The 24,741-nt window shown below is 43.1% G+C and overlaps 1 protein-coding gene across 2 annotated transcripts in view; it reads left to right on the top strand.

Annotated features, from left to right (window-relative positions):
• Positions 1-7,825: 7,825 nt before the first annotated feature.
• The window catches only part of begain (brain enriched guanylate kinase associated), a 24,445-nt gene continuing 7,529 nt past the window's right edge, over positions 7,826-24,741 (top strand). The window contains exons 1-4 of one of the 2 annotated variants that reach the window (XM_088401003.1): positions 7,826-9,585; positions 11,107-11,138; positions 18,457-18,618; positions 20,100-20,166. In XM_088401003.1, coding sequence (XP_088257129.1) covers positions 8,038-9,585; positions 11,107-11,138; positions 18,457-18,618; positions 20,100-20,166 — 1,809 coding nt within the window. In that variant the 5' untranslated portion in view covers positions 7,826-8,037. Of the gene's footprint in view, positions 9,586-11,106; positions 11,139-11,164; positions 11,405-18,456; positions 18,619-20,099; positions 20,167-24,741 lie in introns of those variants that run through there. The other variant, XM_088401004.1, reaches the window with a different exon arrangement.

The raw sequence follows: 24,741 nt of genomic DNA, 5'->3' as shown, positions 1-24,741 counted from the left end.
TCCATGGCAACGACGGCTTTGCGGTCGTCAGGATGAAGATACTGGAAGCAGATGGATGAGACTGATGGGCACTCGGGGAACACTGACAGAAAGAAAAAAAAAAAAGGGAAATTGAGAGGAAACAGTCAAAGTAGAAAAATGATTCCAGTCCATGCAACATTCACTTTAGTGTTACCAAGGGAACTCAGAGAAAATATAGCAGAGGCAGTTTAGGCGGTATAGAATGTCACTTTTACGGTATCCAGCAGTGAGAATAACACACTCATAAAAGTATAAAGTCACCACATGATTGTTAGTTAAGGGCTGGTTGTCATTTTATGGCTCGCTGGGTTCAAGTTAAACTCTAACTATGTTGCCAGGTTTAAAAGTAATGACATGATTGATGAGATTCCCCAAGGTAGTGTTCCGGGGCCCATTTTCTTTCTATAGTTTTGTGCTTATATGGCACTTTTTTTTTTTTGGTATACTCAAATGTGTTGACTTGCGTTAGATTTCTTTTTTGAGTTGCGCTTCTGAAGTTCATTTTTGTAACTTACACTTGAAAAGCTGTTTGTGATGACATACGGTGAGGGGGAATAAAGCGAGCGGAGTGTAGAATGTATCTGACATCTTTTGAAATTCACATTTCACTTGGTTGTATGAGCGTGCGGTTGGCATGGCAACATCGCCCAAAGGAAACAGACTCCGGTAAAGCTTTGTTGCAGACACATCGAAGAACCTGAAACAGATTGCTGGTGAGCGGCTTGTGTGGTTGAAGTCACTGCCAAGCCAGTGGCGTAAACAATTGTTCACACTGCAAAATAAAGTTTGCATTGTGTCAACCGTACGATGCCAGCAGATTGACTTGAGTTCCTTTCTTGCTTATCTGCGGTACGTGACACCTCGGGAGTGGAATTGTATTTTATCTTTGCAAAGCATCATCTCTTGAGTTGAACATAAATGAGCCTACAGGGAGAGCAGGAAGAAAAAACAGATATACAGGATACTGGCAGTGTTATACTAGTCTCAGATGAATAAATAAATAAATATATGTGTGCAGCAAATTTGTACTTTTCTTTGGTTTGGAGAATTTGCAAAGAGGCATTTTAATGTCGCACCTCAGCAGACAATCGGCATTGCTGAGGTGATTACCAAGCGCTTTTAACGGCTTTCCTGCGAGGCGGGGCAATGAGAGCTTTAAGTCTCAGCACGATTATGTTTTTTTTTTTTTTTTTTTCCCCCAGCCCTGACTTGAAACAAATCAATAAGTAAATAGAGGGAGTGAGGAAAATGTGTGTAATATTGGCCGCAATTGTGTGGGAAGATGCTTGCAATCAGTCTTGTGCTGCCTCTTCACACAAATTGGCCGTAATTTGTCAACTAAAATGGCGCTCATCAATGCGGCTGGAGCCTTTTACTGCCTAAACGAGACGGCTTTTAACAAGGCTGAGCTTCCATTAATAAGACATTTGGTTGTTTTGTTTCCATGTCTGCAAATGACTACGAAAACTTCAATTAAAAAAAGCGGCGAGAAGCGAGACCCCTGAATTTCTCCAGAGTGGGATTATCATCATCATACACGAGATGTTTGGTCAAGCTGTGACCTCGGGGAGCGTAATGATTGGAATTTCGTGTTTTATCACGAGTCATAAAGACTCGCCATGCTCAGCCCATTAGTGGGAAAATCTCCAAGTCTTCGAAGGACCTCTGGAAAAGGACAAAACGTCAACAGTTTCTTTTGAGTGCGTTCGATTGTCATCCATAATTGAGCGGCCACCTTTCATTATTGATTATCTGAAGCTGACATGATCAGCGACAGACGGAGTGAAATCTCCCTTTGCACGTATAATTGAATTGCATCCCTTCACGCGAGCCCGTGCCGAGGCGACGCCATCCATCTGTGGACAGATATGCGCTGAAAGGACTGCTTGTGAATTATTCATGTCACATATGCCCCCCCCCCCGAAAAAAAGGAGAACCTCTCATGTCTGGCAGCTATGGATAAAAGAGTCCTTTGGAAAGATACTGGTTCTTATTTTTCTTGCAGTGACTCTCTCTTTTCAGGGTTTGTCTTTTAGATGTGCTTTTTTTTTTGTCGGTGTTGTTTCTATAAAATGTGAAATTTTGGCAGTCTACAGTGGAAAGACTGACAATTTAATCGGATCAAATAAAAATAACATCGAGCAAACGTATCCGTTTCAACAGTCCAATTTAAATGATTTACACAACATTGACCAGCGTCAAGGTCACCACCGTGACCTCTGCAACAATTTATCCCTTTCTCTCCTGACACACTGGCAGCAGATAATGAAAGTGTCGGTGCTCCTTCGACTGTAACCAACTTGATGAGCCCATTTTCCCGCCGTCGGATCCCATTTCCCATGATGCAACGGTGTGAACCGCACAAAAGGGGATGAAGAATTGAGAATGTAGCTTTGGGCTTCATGTTGAGGAAATGTCACTTTGGGCAACCAGGCACTCGTATGAAATGAATAAAACAGAAATCTGAACAATCAGGTTCTGCTTTCTGCTTTGCGAGCAGATTTTATTCGGGCTGTGATCAATGCGTAATTTGCTGAAAAGAGAGAGCAAAGCGGAGGAAACAGGTTCCGTAATATAATATTCACGGTCTGACCTTGCTGCTCCCCGTCTGCTTTTGTCTGTCGCCCTCTCCGTTGATTGCTCATTTAATTTGACTGAAAAATGTGTTTTAAGCGCACACAGGGGCCGTCACGGGGCGGAGAAAAATGGACTTAATGAATTCGGAGAGGATGAAAAGGGATGCAAAGTGGCGCGAGAGGACGCAACCTCTTCAGGAGGAAGCAGGGGGAGCTACCAAAGGACGAGGAAGAGGATGCAAAGTGGTTGTTGTGATTAAAGAAAAACATCTGCGGAATATGATGAAAGCCAAAACATGAGCAAGCGAGCAGTTGAATACAGAATTTTCCCTTATTTATTTTCCTGTACATTTAATATTTTATCTAATATCTTTTTATATATATTTTTTCATTTTTTCTTTTTAAAAAATGACTGAAATGTTTGTTTATAGGTGTCGCCATTCTTCACCACAAATATTCTCGTCACACCTCTCGCTCAGTATGACGCCAAGTCACTCGTTTTTAAGCTCCGTATTTCCCTTTCCGAATCTCTCTCAATTGAGTCAGCGTGCTATCGCCGCTCGGGTTATTATAGATAGTTCACCTCTCTGCGTCGCTGTCAGCAAGGAGCCGATATAGTCTAAATACATAATACGACCGACCGCACAGGCAGAAAGCGCACGGAGGCTTTTTTGTAAGCGAACAGCACAAAGGTTAATAAAGACATCCATTCATTAAGAGCTGACTTGACATGAGAGGCAAACAACCGCAGCGTGCGAGCGGCGAGGATCTCCCCTGGCTTCTAATGAGATCGTCCGTCTCATAACTCCACATGACAGAACTGTCAGATAACTCCGGAGAGAGACGGAGTGAGACGCCACTGAAAGATCAAGATCTTTCCTCTCATATTCTTTCGCCGGGCGGCAAGAAATGATGATTGTGATTATCTAAACATAAGGTCCGCATTGTGATTTAAAAAAAAATAAATGGATGAACCGACTTAAATTTGTTTGCCTTTAAATGTTTTTTTGTAATAGTATGAAGCACATCGTGTATATGAATCACGCTATTAAAAAATAACTCCCTTCTTATAATGTTGGCATTTCTCAGGAGCTAATGCTTTTAGCTAATGGTAAGGGGTCGTTCCAGTGAAGCAAAATCCGTTCGAGGTTTGTTTTTTTTAATCCACGGAGCAGCGTCAATAAAATTGTTGCGGCAAGGTGATCTGTTTTCTTCTCGTGAGTGGCTTTTGGCTACAGCAAAACAACACTCCGACTCCCTGGTGATTCACACGCATTGAAGATAAAGTGCAGTCGACTCACTTTAGATTGTTTGTCCAGACCTCCAACCATGACTTTCACACTTACTGTCCTGGAGTGACACCATGTTCTTCCTTTTTGGCTCAGTGACAGCATAGGACTTGATGTTTATCATTGATCTGTCATCAAGGAGAGAAAGGACAAAGGACTCATCAGGCCTATCTGAAAACAAGAAGGAAAAGGATTTTATTAGACTCATCTTTGATCTTAAAAAAATCTCTGATTTAAGTTTCTCATCAGGAATTATTCCCCATCATGAAAGGAGATTGATTGTCATTTGGGTCTATTTCATTTTTTTTTTTTACTGTCGTCAGATTGTAAATTACTGGTGGTGTGTAGCGCCGATGCTATTCAATCATCTATCATTTATGGAAGCACCTACAAGGAAATGTTAAATTAGGCTCATGTTTCTTCCCCTCTAGCTGTCAAAATGTGACATATTATTTTCATAAAAGCTGCAATAATTACACAAGCCTTTCCTTCTCCCTCCGCTTTGCACTTGTTTAACAGCAGCAGATTATAGGTTCGCTTCATAGCATATCATTTGTTGCGGGTGAATAAAAACGATACGAGCGGTGTAAATAAAAAGGACTTTCAATGAACCGCGCAGATCATTTGAGTTAATTAAACACCCGTGAAATTTCTTGCCGCGAGCCGGGATATCGTTTTTGTTTTCTTTCTTTGAGCGGTGGCGATTGATTCTAGCAATTCTTTACGTCAAATTGTCATAATTACTGACTTATGTTTTAATGAGCTGTCATTGCATGTATTTATTATTTTTTTTACCAGAAAAAAAGATGGGGAAAATTATTAATGAAATCGTAATAATTACAAAACAGTAAAAAGAACTTGGTAATATGGCAATCATTTATTTTTGATTGACTTTTTTGTTATTATGTCTAAATATGTTTTAAACTACTCCTGAACTGCATCTGATCACATCAGCAAGAATACATTTGAAAATCTCTCGCCATCTGCTGCTTAAGCATAAAGATTATCTGCTGCATTTGACTATCTTCATTCCATAGATGTCTTCATAATCGTCGCAATTACACAATGTGAATTTCCCTTCAAATAAATTGGCTATTTCTCCATGTCCTGTAAATATAATTGGTCCCTCTGTGCTCACACTTCAATATGCTGTCGCTATAGCAACAGAGGCCCGAACCTCCAATTTGACTTGAGCAAACACGCATCAATAAAACGAGAACCTACTGTCCACCCTCTTCGTCAAACTGCTGAGAACAAAACAACAATGCCTTCCGGCCGCTTTCTTTGATCGTCCACAAAAACACAAAACAAAAACCAGGATGTGTTACATGTTGATGGAAGAAAAAAAAAAAGCTTGCCACGGCTCAGTCGATTTTGCAAAGGAAAAATAACAATTTAGTGTTCCTGTCAGAACTTGGATGTAAGTAATAATAATAAGAAGGCAGATTTTTTTTTCATGTGCAAATGAAATCCTTGTTTTTTTTAAACTTGCCGGGCAGACGCAATTTGTGAGGACTATGAAAACATCCTTAATCTCGGAACTCCCATGAGCATTGAAGCCCGAACACGGCGGTGGTGCGGAAAGAAACAATCTGTCTGCTTTTGACTCTGCTGGCAGCGTCATCTTCATTGCCATCGCTACTGACACTCTTCCTTCTCTCCTGTGTGATCTCCTAATTGATATTCATGAATCCCGCTCAGACTTCTAACTCAAGCATCGCCGGAAATGCAAAACAAAGGCGACTGATTTTTTTTTTTGGGGCTTGCTTCATTGTCCTCTGTTTGTGTATTAGCATCACAATGTACCCTAATCAATATTCTTTAATCATTATAGGACTCTAAGCAATTAAGTGTCCTCTTTCTTCTTCTTTGTATTTTCCTGCAATCTTGTGGCAGCAGGCTACCTCTCAGAGGTCAACCATGGTACTACAACAGATGTGGCGAAGGACATTTTTTTTCCTAGTGGTGTTTCTAACCATTAAAAAAAAATTGATGTTAAAAATCATAATATGTAAACCTCTGACAGCGCAGACCTCAATGGAAGCTAATTAATATGAGAAACGAGGAGTCTCTTTTGAAGCGGCTTTTTTTTTAATTAACACTTGTGTGCAAGTGTGGAAATTATGCATATTTTTAGCCTCGGCTGTGACATTTACACACGCACATGCACACACACGCGCGCATGTGCATTAGTATGTATGTAAATGAGGCAAACTGTGAGACAAAGAATATCGGGCCATTGTTATTGTCTTCCTTCAGGATCAAATGTGATTAATGGCATGAATCATTAGCAAGAAGTGTCCCTCTCGGAAATCCCTCAAGTCAAGCATGATGGTCGCCGGGTAATTACAAGGGGTGGTCTTTAGAGAGGCCCGTGCGTGACTTTGATTAACGTGAAGATGCACCTCCACGTAGCCGCAATCTTAGCAACCCTCCAATCAGATTCAAGGGCTAGAGAAGTCGGAGGATTGGGATTGAAGGTCATTGCGTGACTGTGGAGCCACCTCAACTGCCTGATCCACTGTTTAGATCTTGGATGGGAGAGGGCCCTCATTTGACAGATTTTATTTTTAGTTCTGCAGGGTAACCCTTCACCCTCCCGAAGAGACCAACCTCATTGACAGAGAGCATGCTTCAGTCGAGATGGCCATGACCGGGAATGTCATGGGAGTCTAAGAGTTACCCAATCCCACTCACATTGGTCAGGTTGGCCCAGACTGCACTGGATTTGCTTTTTGTCTCGCACAGAACGACCACTGAGTGGCGCTGTTGCACATGCAAACAATGAAGACGAGAACGTCGTTGCTTGCATGACTTAGTGTGAATGTGGGACGTGCATGAATAAAATGTTTCATGTTTTTTTTTTTTCCCCTCTGTGATGAAAAAGCTGTGTCAAATTTGATGTTGAAAATTATTATTATTATCCATCTACTTTTTGGACCGCTTTGTCCCCACGGGGGTTTTATTACAATTATTAAAATATAAAATAATAATAATAATAATGCTTTGGGCTTGGGATGAGACACAATAAGCATGTGTACTATCTCTAACACAAGTCAACAGATGGATCCGACTTACAGTCATTGTTTCTATGACAACATTCAACGTTGACACCATGGAGAAGGGAGCAGTGGGGAGTCATAAGCGAAGAGCATACGCAAGCGTTAATGTATGTAAATTGAATTGTCTTTCCCTCAGCAGTAAACGAGGGAAAGATACATTATAAAGTAGTTCTAGTGTCAGAGTGACACAAGACTCGTGTCACGTGATGGATTGATTTGATTTTCTCGCTGCGGTTTGTATTTTAACGCTACTGCTACACACGACAAATAATCAATCATGTCATATTGTGCTTGCTGCGTTTGCTCACAAAAAGCTTTGAAATGTACAGCAAACATAACAAGCCGTGTTCTGTGCATGGGAGATGCCAAAGTAGATTTCTCTGAAGAGTTTATCAGTACTGCTGGCGGGGATGAAATGAAGCATCTGATCTTTCCGTTGCGTCCGCATCGGCTTTGGGGAATCGGAACGTGCTCGCAGGATGCGATGAGTCGGCAGAGATCTTATTAGCGAAATCAGTGTTATCCCAAAAGCTGGAGGATGCTTGTGTTTCAGCATCTGATTAAACTATTATTATATCTATTTCACACAGCTTTAAATGTTTTGACAAGAGGAATGTGGAAGCAGGAACAAAACGTGGAGACTAACAGACGGCGCTAAAGATCAGAAATAGATTTTTTTTTCTTCAAAACTGTGATAACCGCTACCAAACTGCGCTTCAGCCATCGATTGATAAGCTTGGCCTGGTGCTCCCAAACCCAAAAGTCACATGGTAGCGCCGCTCAATATCACTGACCTGAATTTCCAGTGCCAGCCATATCGATACACATTTCGTATTGGATAACGCCCGCGGCGGTAGCCCGTGGGATGCTAGCCGTTGATCGTAAAGGAGAAAAACGATTGACAGCAAATGAAAGTAGGTTTGTTGACGTGAAATTACCAATCAGACTCAAACCGCTTTGTGTTCTCATTGGGTAATCCGCAGAACAAGTGAAAGTGTGTCACGCTGCAAGAGCCTGGCATTGGACAATCGGGACAGGCAGTTGAGAGAGAACCAAAAGCTGCCGGAACGCTGCGCGACCGAGCCTGACATGGTTCACTTGTGCGTGTCCATATCAGACGATGGTGTCAGACTTGAGTCGATAAAAAAATTGTCACCCAAGCCGGCAAGAAAAAGGGCAAAGAAGAAAAACATGGCTACTTTGGAAAGACGACCGAGATCCAGAATGGCGTCGAGTCGACAGGATCGTGGCTCTTGTTCCTCCACCGCGTCTTGCCCAGTTTTTTCGGGCCCGTATAGCGACCACGAAGAGGACCCTCCGCTGCGTCGTCAGTCATCTCCGCTAATTAGAGCTTCTTTCTCAAGTCTCCACAATGCTACCAAACCAAAAAACCACAAAAGACACATGTATGGTTCCGTCACCTCCCTGCAAGGATCACTACCAAGCCTCCAAGGTTCCCTTCCAAACTTCTCCGTACCAAGACCGAAGGGATCTCTCTCACGGTTGAGGAGGCGATCTCTCAGCAGCCTAGACAATTCCAGCCCGGGCCCAAGTGAGCGGAGTACCAGCCCGAGTCTACAAAGCGGTATCGGGAGCTCCAGTGACGATGATGGAAGTTGGGACACCAACAGTTGGAGCTCAGGAGCTACCTGCCTGCTTCGGTCATCTTCGAAGCATGGTAGCACAGAGCAATCGGATGGCAACACAGAGCAGGTGTCCACTAGTGCCATGGTGGAGCCTGAAATCATTTACCAAAATCTAATCTTTACACGTCCTGTTCCAAAAATGGAAGTTAATGTTGATTTGGAGAAGACCAACATGATAGACGCAGGGGACAACTCCACTTGTCCAAACAAGGAGGCCTTGGCAGTCTCAACACCTCAAGAAGAAAAGAAGAAAGAGGACAGGCTCAAGTTCTCGCAGTTCCTCAACGAGGTGACAGGCAGGGTGGTGAAATCCAACAGCAGCTCCTCGAAACAATCCACCTTGCGACACCGCTACCCATCGCCTCCGACGGCACCGTCATCTCAAACCCCGGCGGCATCGTTTCATTCGCCTCCAACGAACCCGAGCGTGCCTACGAGCTCGTGGTGCAGCCCGACCAGCTCCAACCTCCAGACCATTAACGAAAACGACTCAAAGGACATCGCAAGCTCCATTCACCAGTGGAGCAAGACATTACCCAGCTGCAAGGTCTTAGAACCGGCGGACATGTTGCGGAAAATAAAAACGGAAAATCCCTCATACCGAGAGCCCGGCATGGAGCTTTGTACCAAGTTACAGTCGCAGGCCTCCACCGGGAGGCTTTATCTGGAGACGGACATTGACAGAGTGAGGCAACTTGATGAACTCATGGCTAATGGTACCCTGATCAAAGAGAGAAATGAGACGCACCTGAAAAAGGCGCCGGAGAGAGGCAGCGAGAGAGACGACAGAAGTCTTTGGGAGAGAAATGGAGCCTTGGTAGATGAGAAAATAAAAGAAACGGAAGGGAAGGAAAAGGATAAGAAAGTCAGTTACGAGCCGAGGTGGGCCTCGGGTGGAAGGAGTAGCCCGTGTCCCATCTTCAAGTGGCCGGAGGGTTTTCCCAGAATGTCCTACAGGTCAATTTCGCTGCCCAGAGCAGTTAACATCACGGTGAGTAACCTTGGAAAGCAGTTTGGGTATTGTCACAATCATAAAGAATAGCTACGCAAAAGAAACTTGCAATCTTAGCGGAGTGGTCAAATATTGCTTCAGGTCAAAACATTTTTTTGTTTGGACTGAATCTCCAGCCCGATCGATTGACATTCACATGGCGGGTTGTTTGTGAAAGGGGTCCCGGTAAAGGTCTCATTTTAATTCCCATTTAAATGCATTAACATTTTTCTTTTGCTAGCCTCAGAGCTTTTCCACCAACGCAGAGATGAACACAAGGACAAGTGGCATGCAGTCTTGAAAATATTGTCAACCTTTCGCTGGAAATTCACCTCAGGCGTGTTGTATTCAGCGGCAAAGAAATAAGATTGATTTCACAGAAATGTCATGATTGTGTCACGGCTGCCATCTTGCCCTCTTTTTTTTGCTTTTCTGCAACATTGAATGGGTTTTGTATTTTACAAAGTGACCCAAAGCCCAAGCAAATAAAAGCATTTGGAATATTTTTGCAAAAATTAATAATGCGTTCCCTGCATGCTGATGGTCTCTCTCCATCCACCTGACACACACACACATACACACACACTGTGACGGAAAGAACGGATTAGCGAGCGTCGCCTCATTCAGGAGCTGTATGACTCATCCGGTTTTGTTTGTGACGTCCGTACGATACCTTGTGGCACCTCACTCGCGCTCACCACCCCACCCAATATTGTCAACTCTAAATTTAAATACCGACGATAAGTACGAGATATGACGCACATAAAAATAAAGAGATCCTCCTGGCCTTCTTATGATGATGATCGTAAAAGCTGAGAAGGTTTGATGGGGGATGCGCTAGTAAACGCTGTGCATTTATTTTGGAGCCTGGCAGCATGTGTCGGCTTTGACACGTTGATGAGATACGGTTCTGCACTAAAAGCTAAACAAACTATGCTATAAAGTTCAGTGGGTTCACGTCCATTCATGCAAAAGCAAAGAACGTTGTGGAGTACATAAAAACATCTCCCGATATTTAATAAACCCAAAAGTTGGGTCTGTCCATTTTTGACCCAATTCTGGTTATTTTTGACTTAACTGATTTTCTTTAATGGTCTTGTCTTTGAGTCAACTGATTTTGAGCATGTCTCCACCAATAAGTAAATGAAGCATAAATATTTAGAAAATTCCGGGTGGGTCGGGAACATATCCCCATGATGAACGGGGGTTTACCGCATTTCCACGATGTATTATTAAAAGCCGTTTGATGCGAGTCGTCCTCCCACCCTCGGTTTCTTCTCCCATTCTGCAGCGTGCAGCATTTTTCTTTCCTTCCCTATGCTGCTCATCTGTCATTTAGCGCGCCGCCGCCGTCTTCACCGGTGACACTGTAAGGTGAGGGATAACGGATGTGTTTGTTTGACGGGACATGAGAGCTCGTTAAACGCCACGCAAGAGGAGCTCCCGCACATAAATCTGCCTGAAAAATAAATGTAATCACCCGCCCCTGCCCCTTCCCTCTTTTTCTTCTCTTCCCGCCAGGATTGTGATGGAGAGACACAACGTGACACGAGGTTAGACACTTTCACTCCGCCTCTCCTCCTGGTCGTGTCACCGAGCACCTCTAGCTCCTCTTCTTCTTCTCCTCGCCCCCACTTCTTCTACTCTCCATCATCAGCCCTCCCCTTCTTGACGTATACCTCCTCCCTCCACTTCCCATTCAGTCCTCACTTTCACTCCGTGTGCATGTCCAGTGAAGATTCAGTCACAATGAGAGGAAATGCATGCGATTCTGGAGGGATCCACATGCGGCCAAAATGAGGCGGAAGGCGTTTAGACGGTAAGACGGGAGACGGCTAATATTTATTTTTTTCCTCACTGGTGGGTGCAATGGTTGTTACCATGTGTTGCTTGGCTGTCTTTCACTTGTATTGGTGACCGATCGGAATTTTTTTCACGGGGGTGATCATTAAGTATTCCTCAGCGCGCTGCCTGCAAGTGTGTGTGATAGCATCATCATGACATGTTCAAGTTAATTGCTTTAACCTCCAGCTGGTGAGAGAGAGAGATCCGTTGTGGAGATGTGAAGGTTCGACAAAAGCAAGCAAACTTCATAGTTGCATAATGTGCAGAAAACTTGTATCGCATATTAACTACAACAGAGGTTAACAATCATTACGTGACACGATACGATCAATGTTGTTAAAAAAAAAAAATCAGCTGACTCTGGCCCCATCTTGCGCTTCTAATGTGATGGACCAGAAACCACCACGTCAGAGGAAAAACAACCAAAGGAATTTATTTCTTTGGCACGATCGACTGGCCCTCATTCACTAACGTGCAGATGCTGTTCATATTCCGCTTAAAAAATTCAGACCAAGCCTACGCCTAAATAATGAAGCTTCTGAAAAAAACTAGTCATTTAAATGACTACTAAAAATAATTTTAAAAATGATAATAACTTAATTTGAGAATTTGCTAATGAGTTGACTCATGTGATGACTTAATTTTGGACGTTCCACTGTTTAGATCGTTTTAATGATGTACTCATGTCTTTTCAACAAGGTGTATGAACTGAACATAATATCACCGCATGGAGGCTCATTAACCGCAATGAGCCGTTCTGTTTTTTGGATGTAAGACCTTTGAGGAGATGCTGGACTAATCTGTTGGCTGAACACTCGATTGTATTGAAGGCTGGCCAAGCAAACGTCTGGCAGCATCGGCGGCAACAACAACAACAACACGCTGCGAGGCTCCCCTCCCTCCCCGCTTGCCTCAAATGATTCTTGTCATGGATAATAAAGCAAAGCTTATCACCGCCGCTCGTTTTGTGGCTCCCTTGTAGGCCCAAACTGGATCGATGCCAAATATATTGAGATCATCTCATGTTGACAGAACACGCCAAAGTCCAGGTTGGGTTGTGCAGTAAAAGTGACACAAACCACACGGGAGAAAAGTTACGTTATGAAGTTTTCCAAGAGTTTTGACCACGTCCTCTGTCCCGCAGAGATTTTGTAAAATTGGAAGCTCGCTGGGTGACAGAGAAGGGCTGTATCGGCTTGTGCCTTTCACGCAGAACCCAGCCAAGTGAGACATCGCCATCTGTGTTCATATTCACACAGTAACGAGGCTTCCCGCCAAACACATAATGCGCCGCAACATGTGGGGTGACTTCTAAATTGCTTTTTAACAAAACAGCGTGGAAAAAGTGAGTCATCCCACGGAACGAAGGACCTGCCGCATATAGCGGACTTTTTTGTGGTTTGTTTACAATTGGCAGGTTGGGTTCCGCGCGGGAGCTCTGAGTTTGTTAGATCGAGTGTAAACACAATCATCTGCTCTCGAGTTAAAAAAAAAAACTGTGTCAAGCAGGTCGCAAATGGACGCCGTTGGTGTTTGGAACATTTTGTACATGCTGCTGAAATTGCTGTCTGCGGTGTTTTTGCCCCTCTGAGAAGTTTTCAAAGACATGACCAGAATTTCGTACAGCTTGTGTTCCAAAAACAGCTAATGACTCACTCGTTGGATTTTATATCTATTCACATCTAACCAAGGATGGGATCACCAACCATATTCCAGATCAAATGACCAGAAACCGTAGATAACGAAAAAAGCCCGTGGCGCCGAGTATCTGTAAAGTTCCGTACTCGATGTGTTTCCACCCGTTTCAGGGAGTTACCAAGCAACTAAACAAAGGGTCAGAAAAGCCGATTCAATTAAAATGGCGCCATCAAGAGACATCGCAGCGCAGTTGGCTCATCTGTCGCCTTGCTCTACGAGCAGATGCTATGCGAGCCGGCGGCCGTTTACCTCCACTGTCCAATTACGTCCGAGACACGCTGAAGATTAGAAAAGGTTCACAGCGAAACCATTCGATTGCAGCGTAGTCAAAACGCCGCCTTTGCATTCTCATCTTCTGAAAGTGCTCCTTGCGGCGCCGCACCCTTATTGTACCCTTAGGGGGGTCGACAGCGATACGCCTGTCTGCCGAAACCCGCTCAAACGTGTCCGTCAAGACCCAGCGGGACGCACTCGGTTCACAATAGCGGATAGTCTGCCGCAGCCCGGAGGGCCATTGCGTTGTGTTCCAACCGTCATGGACACAATTTGCCACCATTCCCCCTCGCGGCGGCGTCCTATGCTGTGACACATGGCCGACTTCCAGATTGTCAGTATGTGGTGTGATGATAACAAAGAAAGGAAGAAAGACACAGACGGCCTGAAGGAGAACACAGCGGGATGGCCGTCGTAACGACTGTAACACTTTCGATTGGACGGACTCGATAGATGCAACATAAGTTGTGACTGTCGCTTCGACTCGGTGAACAAAAATCAATCGGCTAGCGGAACAACACGATTTTTATGTTTGGGTAAAAAGTTGCAGATGGCCACTTAGGACTAAAAGCATAAAAATTAGCATTACTTTTGTTTGACTAACAAACTCAATGAAATCTTGCATTAGCCATTTATCGGTGAACCCCAAATGATTAAAAAAAAAAAAAAAAAAAACGAACGTGCACGGGAAGTTTCCCCCACAGCGCCTCCCGATATGCTCGTATCAAATACTCCAAATTGAGCGAGCGTTCGCCGCCTTCCTCCTAAGCTCATTACGCGCCCTCTCGTTTTCCCATCCGCGCAAATCAAGAGTACGCCGCTCTTTCCCGACGTGCTGTTTAAGGGCTAGAGGATATATGCGGGAGTGGGGGGGGGGGGGGGGAGTTTTATGAGTCAGCAGGGGAGGCTCTTCATTATCGGTTAATTTAATCCCACGAGCTTCTTTTGTCGGTAAACTGCAGAGCGGTGACGCGGCCTAAAGTGAATTCAAAACATATTAGCTGCCGGGGCCCCGCTAAACACGGACGCAACTTCTAAGTTAAATCAAGTATAGCGTGTCGGGCATCCCGAAGAGATTCTTTGATAATGAGCATCATGCATGTTTCAAAAGTAGCCTGTTGAAGGTTATGCTTCATTTGACATGTAGATTGAAATGAAAGCCGTCGGCTTTGGGCTGTGAATTATATTCATCGTTTCTCAAGCGGCTAAATCTTGCGAGCCGAGCCTTATCGTGGCCGCGATTATTGCGGTGAAGTCACCGGGGACTTTTGTGTTGCTGCAGTGTTGCATCAGAGCAAATATACAAGTTTGGACGGGGAAGTAGAGAAGGCAAAGGTCCATTTTGGTGTACAAACAACTCGCTTGCAAGATGACGGGGTGTTTGGGGATTGCAAAAGTAATCTCTTGAAATTGCAAGATCCAAATTAACGCAATTTAGCTTGGCTTATAGAAATTCGCTAAATCTCTTGGACTTTTAAAGGACCTCTGGAAAATTGCTGTAATGAACCAAAATTAATGACTTCCTGAGACTTTTCAAGCAAGCCTTTTTGATACTTTTTTTGTGGGTCCACTCTTGATCATCGTGCCCACAAAAAATGTGGCTGCTAAATCAAACTGGCGTCAAAGTCTGAATTTCCAAAGTCGACTTATTAGAGTTTTTTTGACATGCTGAGTCAAAAATTGTTTTGTGCCACAGTCAATGCAGTTCGAATTTGGTAGTAATCACACAAAATCTCTCGGCCAGGTTTGCGTTTACTACTTCTTATAACTTTGGTTTTTCAATATTATTTTTATTCATTTTGAAGACTATTTAAGAAACCAGTCACTTGCGTTGTAAACACAAACTCGCATCTTAAGGCACCACATGATACATTTCCTACATTTTGTGCTGTTATATTTTTCGACTAAAATAAAGGCGAGAAAACATTTTGGGTAGCAGGAAGCGCCGAATGCTACAATTTCAAGATTTACGGCTCGCAGTGGACACGGCACCACTGGCCACGCGATCTATTGACATAATGGCCGATTTTGGACTTGGCAGCCCCATTAATGTTTAAATGGTTATTTGGTCACGGCAGAGGAGAGCATCTTGTGCTTCTCCCACGGCTCATTAGAAGTAAATCAACCTGCGGCCGGTGCAAAGGCTCAGCGTTGTACATCAAAGATAGATGCCGGTGGCCTTTATTGGCTTCAAAATTGCATTCTGCTTTATTCTTTTTCAGTTAGTCCGCAGGCAGGCGATGATGGGAAGTAACTAAAGTAAAAACAAAAATCTCTCAAACGCACCTGGGAAAATGTGTTACGGGCCAATTAATCTAAGTTTGAACTTTTTGTTTGCCGCCAATACAACAGTTTAATCGGAGACGTCATCATTAGCTAATTTACTCAACGCTCATTTGCATATAATTCACAGGAAATACATTTTTTCTTTACTCTTGAGTACAGTCGTGTGTTTTCTTGCCACCTCTAGTGGCAGGTTCTCAATTACTGTTTACTCGGCGCGGAAGTTACGACAAGCAGATTACACAAGTACAGCGCACGAGAAAAACAAGCAGCTCGCGCCATGTGCCGATTGTCTCGCTTGGAAGTGTTTGCACGCATACTTGTCGTCTTAATGCGTTCAATAATTGAGGACGGAAGCACGAGACTGATTTACATACTGCTCCGAAGCATCCTATCAGGACTTTGGAGAGGATTTAAGACTTGTTTCTCGGCGTGTTTACCTCGCCGAACTGCACCTGAGGTAGCAAGCTGTCGTTTATCCCCCTGGGAGATGATAGGTACCGCAGGGAGTTGTGCGCGCGCGTGTGTTTAGTGTGCGCGAGCGTGCCTCTTGTGCAATTCAGCAACTATTTGTGTCGTGGTGCCGCCGCTGCCTCAAAGATAAGAAAAACCATATAGCGAGCGCGCTAGCAGCGCTTCCAGAAACCGTCATTGTTTCCCCCAGCCGGTGTCGGAGGAAGATTAAAAGTAATAATTCGCCGAGCCATTAAGGAAAAGCGACAGGCCGGAAAAATGTGCAACTTTGGTTTGGCGTCGAAGCGCAACGCTGACACTCTGCGGGAGGAGATAAAAGTAGTGCTGCAGGCTGACGCCGGTTTGCATTTATGCTTTTATGCTTACTTTGCGGCTCAAGAGACGGTGTTGGAGACTCGCTGAAATGTCGAGCGGACCGTTTTTATTGGGAAGTTTCGGGAAAGCAGATAATTTTACAACGCGTATAATTTGGGATTACCACAACTACGATTATTTAAAAAATTGCATCAAATGAATGAACCTGACTTTACTGAATCCTTCCGCCGTGTTGACCCATGTTAAAAGGGATGGCAAACAAGTGGGCTGTGGTCTCTCCCACAACGGCGCCAACGCTCCTTTCTACCTGCGCCCATCTAAAAATATTTTTGGGACTTTTTTAAAATATATTTTTGGATGAAAAAATCTAAAAATATCTATCTTTACTTTAGTCACTTGAGTCCCTTGGCCAACAGTATTTCACAGTGACATTTTGGTATTTGGAACTGATTTCTCGGCTATGATCTATATGTCACACTCGGAACAGAAAGGACCATATCCAATCACATAGCTCATAATTCACAGCAGTGTAGAGCGACACGTACAATGGCAAAGGTTTACCTGAAGGCCATTTCCTTTTTTTTTTCTTAGATCGGGTGATCGAGCTTGCACAAGGCAGGATAACAAATGCACGAGCACGCATTCATCATCGCACTGATGTATTGAGGAATGACCTCTGCGCTCAGCCAGTCGATAGCTCAATATGTCTGCAGGCTGCGTGCTTCTTTACATGAAACTGTGCCTTGAAGGAAAGGACAAAAAATGTCTTTTCTCCTTTGTAATTCATTTGCGGGGGTTAGCTTAGGTCAGCTTCTGTTCAACTTCTTGTCAACAAGTTTTGACATATAATGGATGGGATACGAGTTACGCATCAACTGAAAAGTATTTGGAGCTATTCAGATTCTACATTGGAGATATTTTTTATGAGGTATTTGAATGTTTTGTCTTATAGCATGAATATTATCAATGAAGTATTAAACTTCCCGTCGCCGTGCTCAGTTGTAAGATTGCGGCTTTTTCCGAATGCACACAAAACGTTTGCTCAACAAAACAAAATGTTCCGTCAAGTGTGCGTCGCCTCAAAAGCTGTTTTTGTTTGTTCCCCCTCTGCTCTCTCGCCAGGGTCTACCGCGGATAGCCGACTCCAGTCTGCCTCCCCGGGCAAAACTTAAAGAGATTTGCTTTATGGTTAGAGTTCAATCTCGGCAGCAGCATCAGCAACAACAGCAGCGGCGGCGGCAACTTATGTCACGCACGTGAGCCGAGGCAGACGCAAAAGCTATGAAAAAGATATACATTGGCAAAACAGCCCTCAAAAGCCAGAGAAATGGTTGCAAACATCAAAAGAGAAGGTAAGGCGAGTCAAGCATGTTCCTCATTAAAGCGAAGGAGGATCCATTTCATTCACTGGGACTGATGGGAATGAATTCATCGTGATGGGGGACGGGGGGGGCTTGCCGCCATTAAAAAGCCATTTAAAGCTAATGTGGCATCTTTTCATAGCCGTTTGTCAGCCTCGCCTCCCGTCGTGGATCAGCCGCCAAAGCGCGGAAACGTCAACGGCCGCTCCTGCTGACTTAATTAAAGCAAATTAAACAGACGCCACTCGCAGATGGTGGAGTGCTTTACGGTACTGCACTCGTGTCACGACCCGTGTGGTAGGTTGAAAATCAGAATTTTGGGGCAAATATTTTGTCACCCATTAATTAGGAGTGTGCAAGAGAAAGTCGGATTCCAGAAGAAATTCAACAGGATTGTGCAGGAAATCGGCATTGCACCTCTGGGAGCTTGTTTCTCAACACTGCTCGCTTCCTGTGAATGCCTCCCGATTAGTATTCCTCATCCATCCATCTCCTGCATGCTACCTCTCTCGCTGCTCTCGCCTCCAGACTGAATTACAGTGCATCCACATGCTGCCTCCACCTCCTCTTCTCAATGAACAACTACCCGACTTCTCCCCAGCTAACGCTTTGCCCCCCTCAGCTCTTTCCACGACCACAAAGAGGACCTCCGAAAGCGCCTGTCATACACCACGCACAAGCTAGAGATGGTGGAAAGCGAGTTCGACTCCACCCGTCAGTACCTGGAGACGGAACTGCGGCGGGCCCAGGAGGAGCTGGAGAAGTTTACAGAGAAGCTACGCAGGTGCGTGCAAGGACTGAAGGCCTGCCGTAGTTGGCGGCATTTCTAGAAAGCTTAGGTCTTGGCTTTAGTTTTTGGCTAAACTGGCCTTGATTTAATAATCGACACAAATACAGATGAACTATGGAAAGTATTGGAGAAAAGAGTCCAAAGCAAATATAAGAGCAATAAAATAATTCATGTTGGTATTTGAAATGACGGCGCCTTAAGAACAGGCGACTAGCTTAATGCTAATAGGAAAATGTCTGACATGCTAACAATTTTATTCTACATTTTCCTGTCCCCTATAGAGAACATTAAATGGATGTTTATCAGCATTCTTTCAAGATTTTTTTTTTATTTTTTTTGCAAAAGATATTCTTGCGCATTAAGGTACTTCATTTGAAAGGACTTGATACATTTCATTTAATTGAAGTCTTAAGTAGAGGAAGTCATGATAAGAGCTCCCCCCCGGCTGTATGTTAAATTTAGCTGCACGATGGTATCATCGGGGGAGTTGGAAATAATATTATACGATTTAATCTTCCGGCAACAAGGAGCACTAAGAGCCTAACAGTCGCAAGCCTCTTAATACTCGCCGCAAATGAGAACACAGTGTGGTAATGGCCACTCTCGCCGCACTTGTTTGATCTCCATCAATTCAACCATGACACCTCGTTCCCGCCTGCTCGCCCACCGCCGCTACTTTGTGTTCATTTACTCACCTCTTATACTCTCTCAAAGCTTTCTCTGGTCGTTATTCCATCATCTTTGTCCACGGCTGATTCATGGATTCATAAACAACATCATGCTACCTAAAGAGAGAAAAAAAAAGAAGGTCAAGATCACAAGGACAAAGTGGGGCCTTCTTCTTTTATTAAGACTGTGCTTAGTAGAGATTAAGCATCGAGTAAATAATCAGCACATAATACTAATTGGCTGATTTCTGCCCTTGTTTCACATATTAAAACATAAAAAAGATAATGACATTCAAACATTCGCTTCCCCCCTAAAAAATGAGCAAAAAAATGGGCTGTTTCAGCCTCTGTGGTAAAATTAAATGTGACAGCAAAGTTATTTCAGTCATTATAGATTTTAATTAATATCAGAATCGGCACTGGCCCCAAAAAATCCGTAGCGGCCGTGCAATGGAGCAGAGCCATAAAAAGAGTCAAACGTAGCCCCATTTTTTTTAAGAGAACAATAAAAGAAAACAGAGCTCTGCACAATCTTACTGATGTGTGATCATTAAATATTTACGCATATTCCTCCTCGGTTCGTACTCGAGCAAACCATCAATTCACTTTTTACATCTTAAATATGAGTCAATAATGCAACATATGCCACAAATCTCATCCATTCATGTGCCGCAATTGAAGTTCTGCCTTTGTAAACTCAAACGTAGGTGCAGATGGTTGTGTCGTGGACAGCAACTGTTAGCATCGCGTCATATGTTGCGCTTTGGATTCATAGACGGTGCAATTGTTTTGTTTTGTTTGTTTTAGAATCCAGAGCAGCTATGCGGCTCTGCAGAGGATCAATCAGGATTTGGAGGACAAGATGCACAGGACGGTAAGACGCTGACGTTGTTTTCTCATACATACATACCGCGTCTCATAAATCTGTTTGAAAACTATTACGGCTAACTGTTGCTACGCTAGTCAGCCAATCACATTAGGAGTTTGAAGAAGCTTAAGGAGCTATCAGTGAAAATAATGAGACAGGGCCTCGACAAGCTAGGTTCGTCCGTCGAGTATCTCGATTCAAGTGGATCGGAATCTCATCATGAGTTTGATCCATAGGGGTCCCGCCACACAGCATAATGGAAAAAGTGACTGTGGGAAATGATTAGCCGGTCACAGGTACTATATTGACCCCTGACAAGCTAAGCGGGCTAACGGGGGTCATTGGATTTGTCCTCACTTTCATGTCTGAATTCGATAAAGTCCATCGTGTTAAAGGCTCGTTTGTTCAAAGAAGCAACATGGATCAATTGGATTTCCCAGGTTGTCAGAGCAACACATCTTTGAAGAGTACTTCATTTGAGTCCGAAAAATGTGTTGGAGGGCAAAAAGGGAAATTATGTATTTCTGCCAATCTGAAAAATGTTGTAATCGATAATGCACGTTGGTTTTTGTTTTACTTTTTTTTCAGCCTGGGTTATTACTGAAAGTTAGGAGAGTTCCACAGCTTTGGCACCATCTTGTGGCATCTTACAGTATTACTTAAAAAGCAGCAAAAACATGACTAGTGAATTTGTGAATGAATAAAACCACGAATGCGTGGGCGATTTCTTTACGACCGAGGCAGCAATATTAATTCTAAAATCAGAGGAGCATTGCAAATAGAGCGTGTGCAGACTCCACGGCAGCATGAGCTATTCTCGAGCAATCCTTCTTGTCGAGGCAAGAATAATAACCTGCTCCCATCAGGGCCTATTCATCTACTCCGTTGCACACACACACACATGATTACATTCCAGTCAGGTGAATACTGTCATCTTTTCATAGCACCTGTCTGAAACAGCATTCATTTTTTCCCCCCCCTTGGATGCGGGCTTTGCGGCATCACCATTTGGTTTGATGTCACGCCATGCAAAAGCATCACGAGTGTTTCTTTGCAAAAAATGTCCTCCACAAAAGGCAAGATGAAATCAGAGGTACAATTAAGAGAGGAGCGAGAGAGCGGACAAGGTCGACCGAGAAGTCCTCACGGCGCTTGAGATAACACTGCAAGGATTCAGATTGAGATGAAGATGAATTATGAGAGTAAATTACCCGTAAAATGTTTGCTCGGCTGAAATATAATATAAACAATGGACTTCCAGTTCAATATGTACATTAAGAGACTATGAATCGATGAATGCGCCAGCGACTGACATTTTAGGTGATGAATTTTTAACAACGTACAGTAAAAGTATTTAAACACATAAAATATATGAGTGACTGGGTGTGAGCTGTGGCCAACAGCAGTTCCTATGAGAGAGTTTTCATTGTGTTTGTGTTGTATCTAAAGTTGAATGTGATGAGAAATGATCACGCCTAAATTAAACAACGCCAACGTTATGGCTGAGAAGTAACCACTGCATTATTTAAAAGCCTTTCTTCAAACACAAGAATGTGAATTATGTATATAATGCAATTATAAAACTGGCCTGACAATTTAGGCCACCCCCTCCCTCCCCAAAAAGGCCCAGCACCACATGGGTTGTGAAAAGGAGCTGTCCATGGTGCTGCAAATAATTGTTTTCTCCCTGTAATCCTCCTAAGAGTCTTTGGCAGGGTCGTCTAACTAACAGGCGCTCACTCGGCCACTGGCAGGAAATCAAAGTCTCACTCTTCCTAATAAGATTATTGTTCACCTCATTGGGGAGTCACCCAACATTGTCCCGCAATGGAGCGTATTCAAATAACGTGCAGCCGCTGCAAAATACAACACACAATCTGGCATGGAGATGCCAAAAAACAAAATGGAGGGGGGTTTGATTTGTTGCGCCCGTTCCGCGCTGAAGACAAATGGAATCCTTTAGCTGTTGCCATGCACTTTATCATCGCGGAGTCGTGAAGGACTATTTTTTAACCAAGTGAAAGCGAGCCGACGTTAATATTCGATGGATATTTTTTTGGCGGCGGCTGGCTCTGCAATTGGTTCAGTGGGGATTTTTAATCCAAATGTTTTTAGAAAGTATTTGAATTCATTTGAATAGCATTTAGAGGGTACACACAGTTCAGGTAACTTTGGGATTTAAGGTATTACAAACTGCCAAAATGAGCAGAACAGGGTGATTCTTTTTGGTTTTTAATTTTTGAATGATAGTCAAGTTTCCTCCTAGGAAATAATGGAAATTTTTCTTGCATCAGCCCTCCACCACAATAAAATCTTTAATCACTGCGAAAGCCAATTTTCTTTTTCAACTAACTTTTTAATTGCCGAACAGGTGGCTAAACAGTACTTTTTTTTTTTTTTTATTAAAAAAGGAGAGGAGTGGGTGGAGAGCGTGTGTGTTACTTTTCTCATTTTATAATTCGAGGCCAAAGAAAGTGGCTGAAGTAAATTGCTTGTGCCTAGCTGAGAGGTAGATTTTTTTTGGAAACACAATGACCCACGAGGAAGGCTTGGGGCTTAAAAGTGAGAGACCTTGGCCAGGAGCTGACGTGAGCATTTTTTTTCTTTTCTCAAGATCTTCATCAGCTTTATGGACAGCTCCTTGGCACACTTGCTTGATGCAGTTAATCCATCACGTCTTTCACAAAACTGTGTCGCATGCTGCACCTTCTCGGGCAATCGCGTCACCCTGTAAAGCGCGGAGACACATTTCGTAATCAACGACATCAAAGCTTCCAAAGCGGAACGCTCGGAGATCGCCAAACACAGTTCACAGCGGGGTTTGTTTAAATGAAGCTTCCATCTGCATTTATATTATCAAGAATCCTGGAAGCCATGAATGCTCAAAACACAAACAGTGAGAATCAAAAGTAAATAATGTAGAAAAATCGTTTCATGAATCACAACAGTGTGATGCTGCCGCTTTCCCGGCGTAATTAGGAGTCGGAAAAAATGCCCACTGTTTGATGGCGATGACGGCAGATGTACAGACAACAGGCCTCGACACTGTTGCGCAACACAAGAAACACGATGTCAATACCACTTTAAGAGAATTACATGTGTATTGACATAAACACATAGCGTTGTCTTGGTTAGCTTAATGCTAACACAAGATGCGAATCTCTCACTACTCAAATTAAGTCCTTGTTCTCATTCCCAATTAGTGGTTCTCAAACATTCGATACAAAGTACCCCCAAAAAGTAAATCATATTTTTTAGACCACTTAAAAAAAAATTCCTCACAGCATAGTGGTTGAGAATCTCAGAATTCTAAAGACGGCAATACAAAAGTGAACTTTTTGTTTTTGTTTCCCAAGCTCACAATATGCACAGAGAGGTGGTATTTGATCTGCAAATCCTTTTTAATGAGGAAAAGAACATCACAGTGTTTTTTTCTTTTTTTGTGTGTATTTTGCACTCCTCCGTGAAGTCTCCGACAATTGCATCTCATGAGATTTGGACTTCATTTGTGGTCCGGTGAAAAGCCAGAATGTAAGGTGGAAGAATTGAAAGCACTGGAGGTGACAGACTTTTTAAATCCACTTCACTTTTTAACACTTCTTCCACGAGGCCAAAACAAGCTGTGTGTTGTGTTTTGTTTGTGTGTGTGTGTGTGCAAGAGGCTTGTGGGGATGTGCGCTGGCAGGTTGGGTAGTTATCTTTGTGCCGAGAGGACATTTGCATATTTGGGCTGTCAGCAGTGAGTCTCTGAAGCCCCTGTGTGTTTGGGAAACAAAGCACCCCCCAGGCCAATCTCCCTCAAATATGAATAAAGTATTTGCATATCAAGTTTTTTTTTTGGGGGGGGGGGATTTAGCTCCCGAATGATTGGTGACAATGTGATGCTGTGACAGGAGCCAAGCAGCTGTGACTCTTCTGCGGGCTTTGTGACAACTAATTAATACAAATACACATATTTTCGACAAAGTGCAACAGGGGATGGTGTTGATTTTTTTTTTATTATTATTTATTTTTTAACTATGTTGCTCTTGTTGAGTGTATGCAGTATATTTGAAGGAATTACTGAGACAAGGCTAGGCAGTATTCATTACTGTATTATATTGTAAAAATAAAATATTCATTATAAAAACTAATTTTGCCACCATCTTGTGGCATCTAGAGGCAATTAAATTTTTTTAGTAGGCATCACTTTTGCTATTTTCTGCTGAAAATGCCCCGATCTAACTTAATTGGTGAGAAAGTTATTAATTATTGACTACAAATAATGTACCGTATCTTCATTGATCTATGATAGACAGAAAGATTTAAATACTCTTCCACTATAGTTTTATATTGAACTAAACAATTGTGAGCAAATTGAGAAGAGAACATTATATTAGGAAATTGACTTTCTGCGACATTTTCTGAGATTTCTCGAGGGTAAACTATCTCAACAAAGAGGGACACTATATATGAAATATTCTAACAGCAAATGGGAAATACTGATTAGTGATTTGTATCGTATAATTGCAAATTCAAAGTTATTGCTAAACTACAACGCATTATTACACACCAGCCATTATGCCATCATCACACTGTTGT

Source organism: Syngnathus floridae, chromosome 16 (assembly GCF_059516105.1).
Source record: "Syngnathus floridae isolate MCC-2025c chromosome 16, RoL_Sflo_1.0, whole genome shotgun sequence".
NCBI classification, from domain to species: domain Eukaryota; kingdom Metazoa; phylum Chordata; class Actinopteri; order Syngnathiformes; family Syngnathidae; genus Syngnathus; species Syngnathus floridae.
Note: the sequence above shows the minus strand (reverse complement) of the source record. Positions and strands in the feature narration are given on the sequence as shown.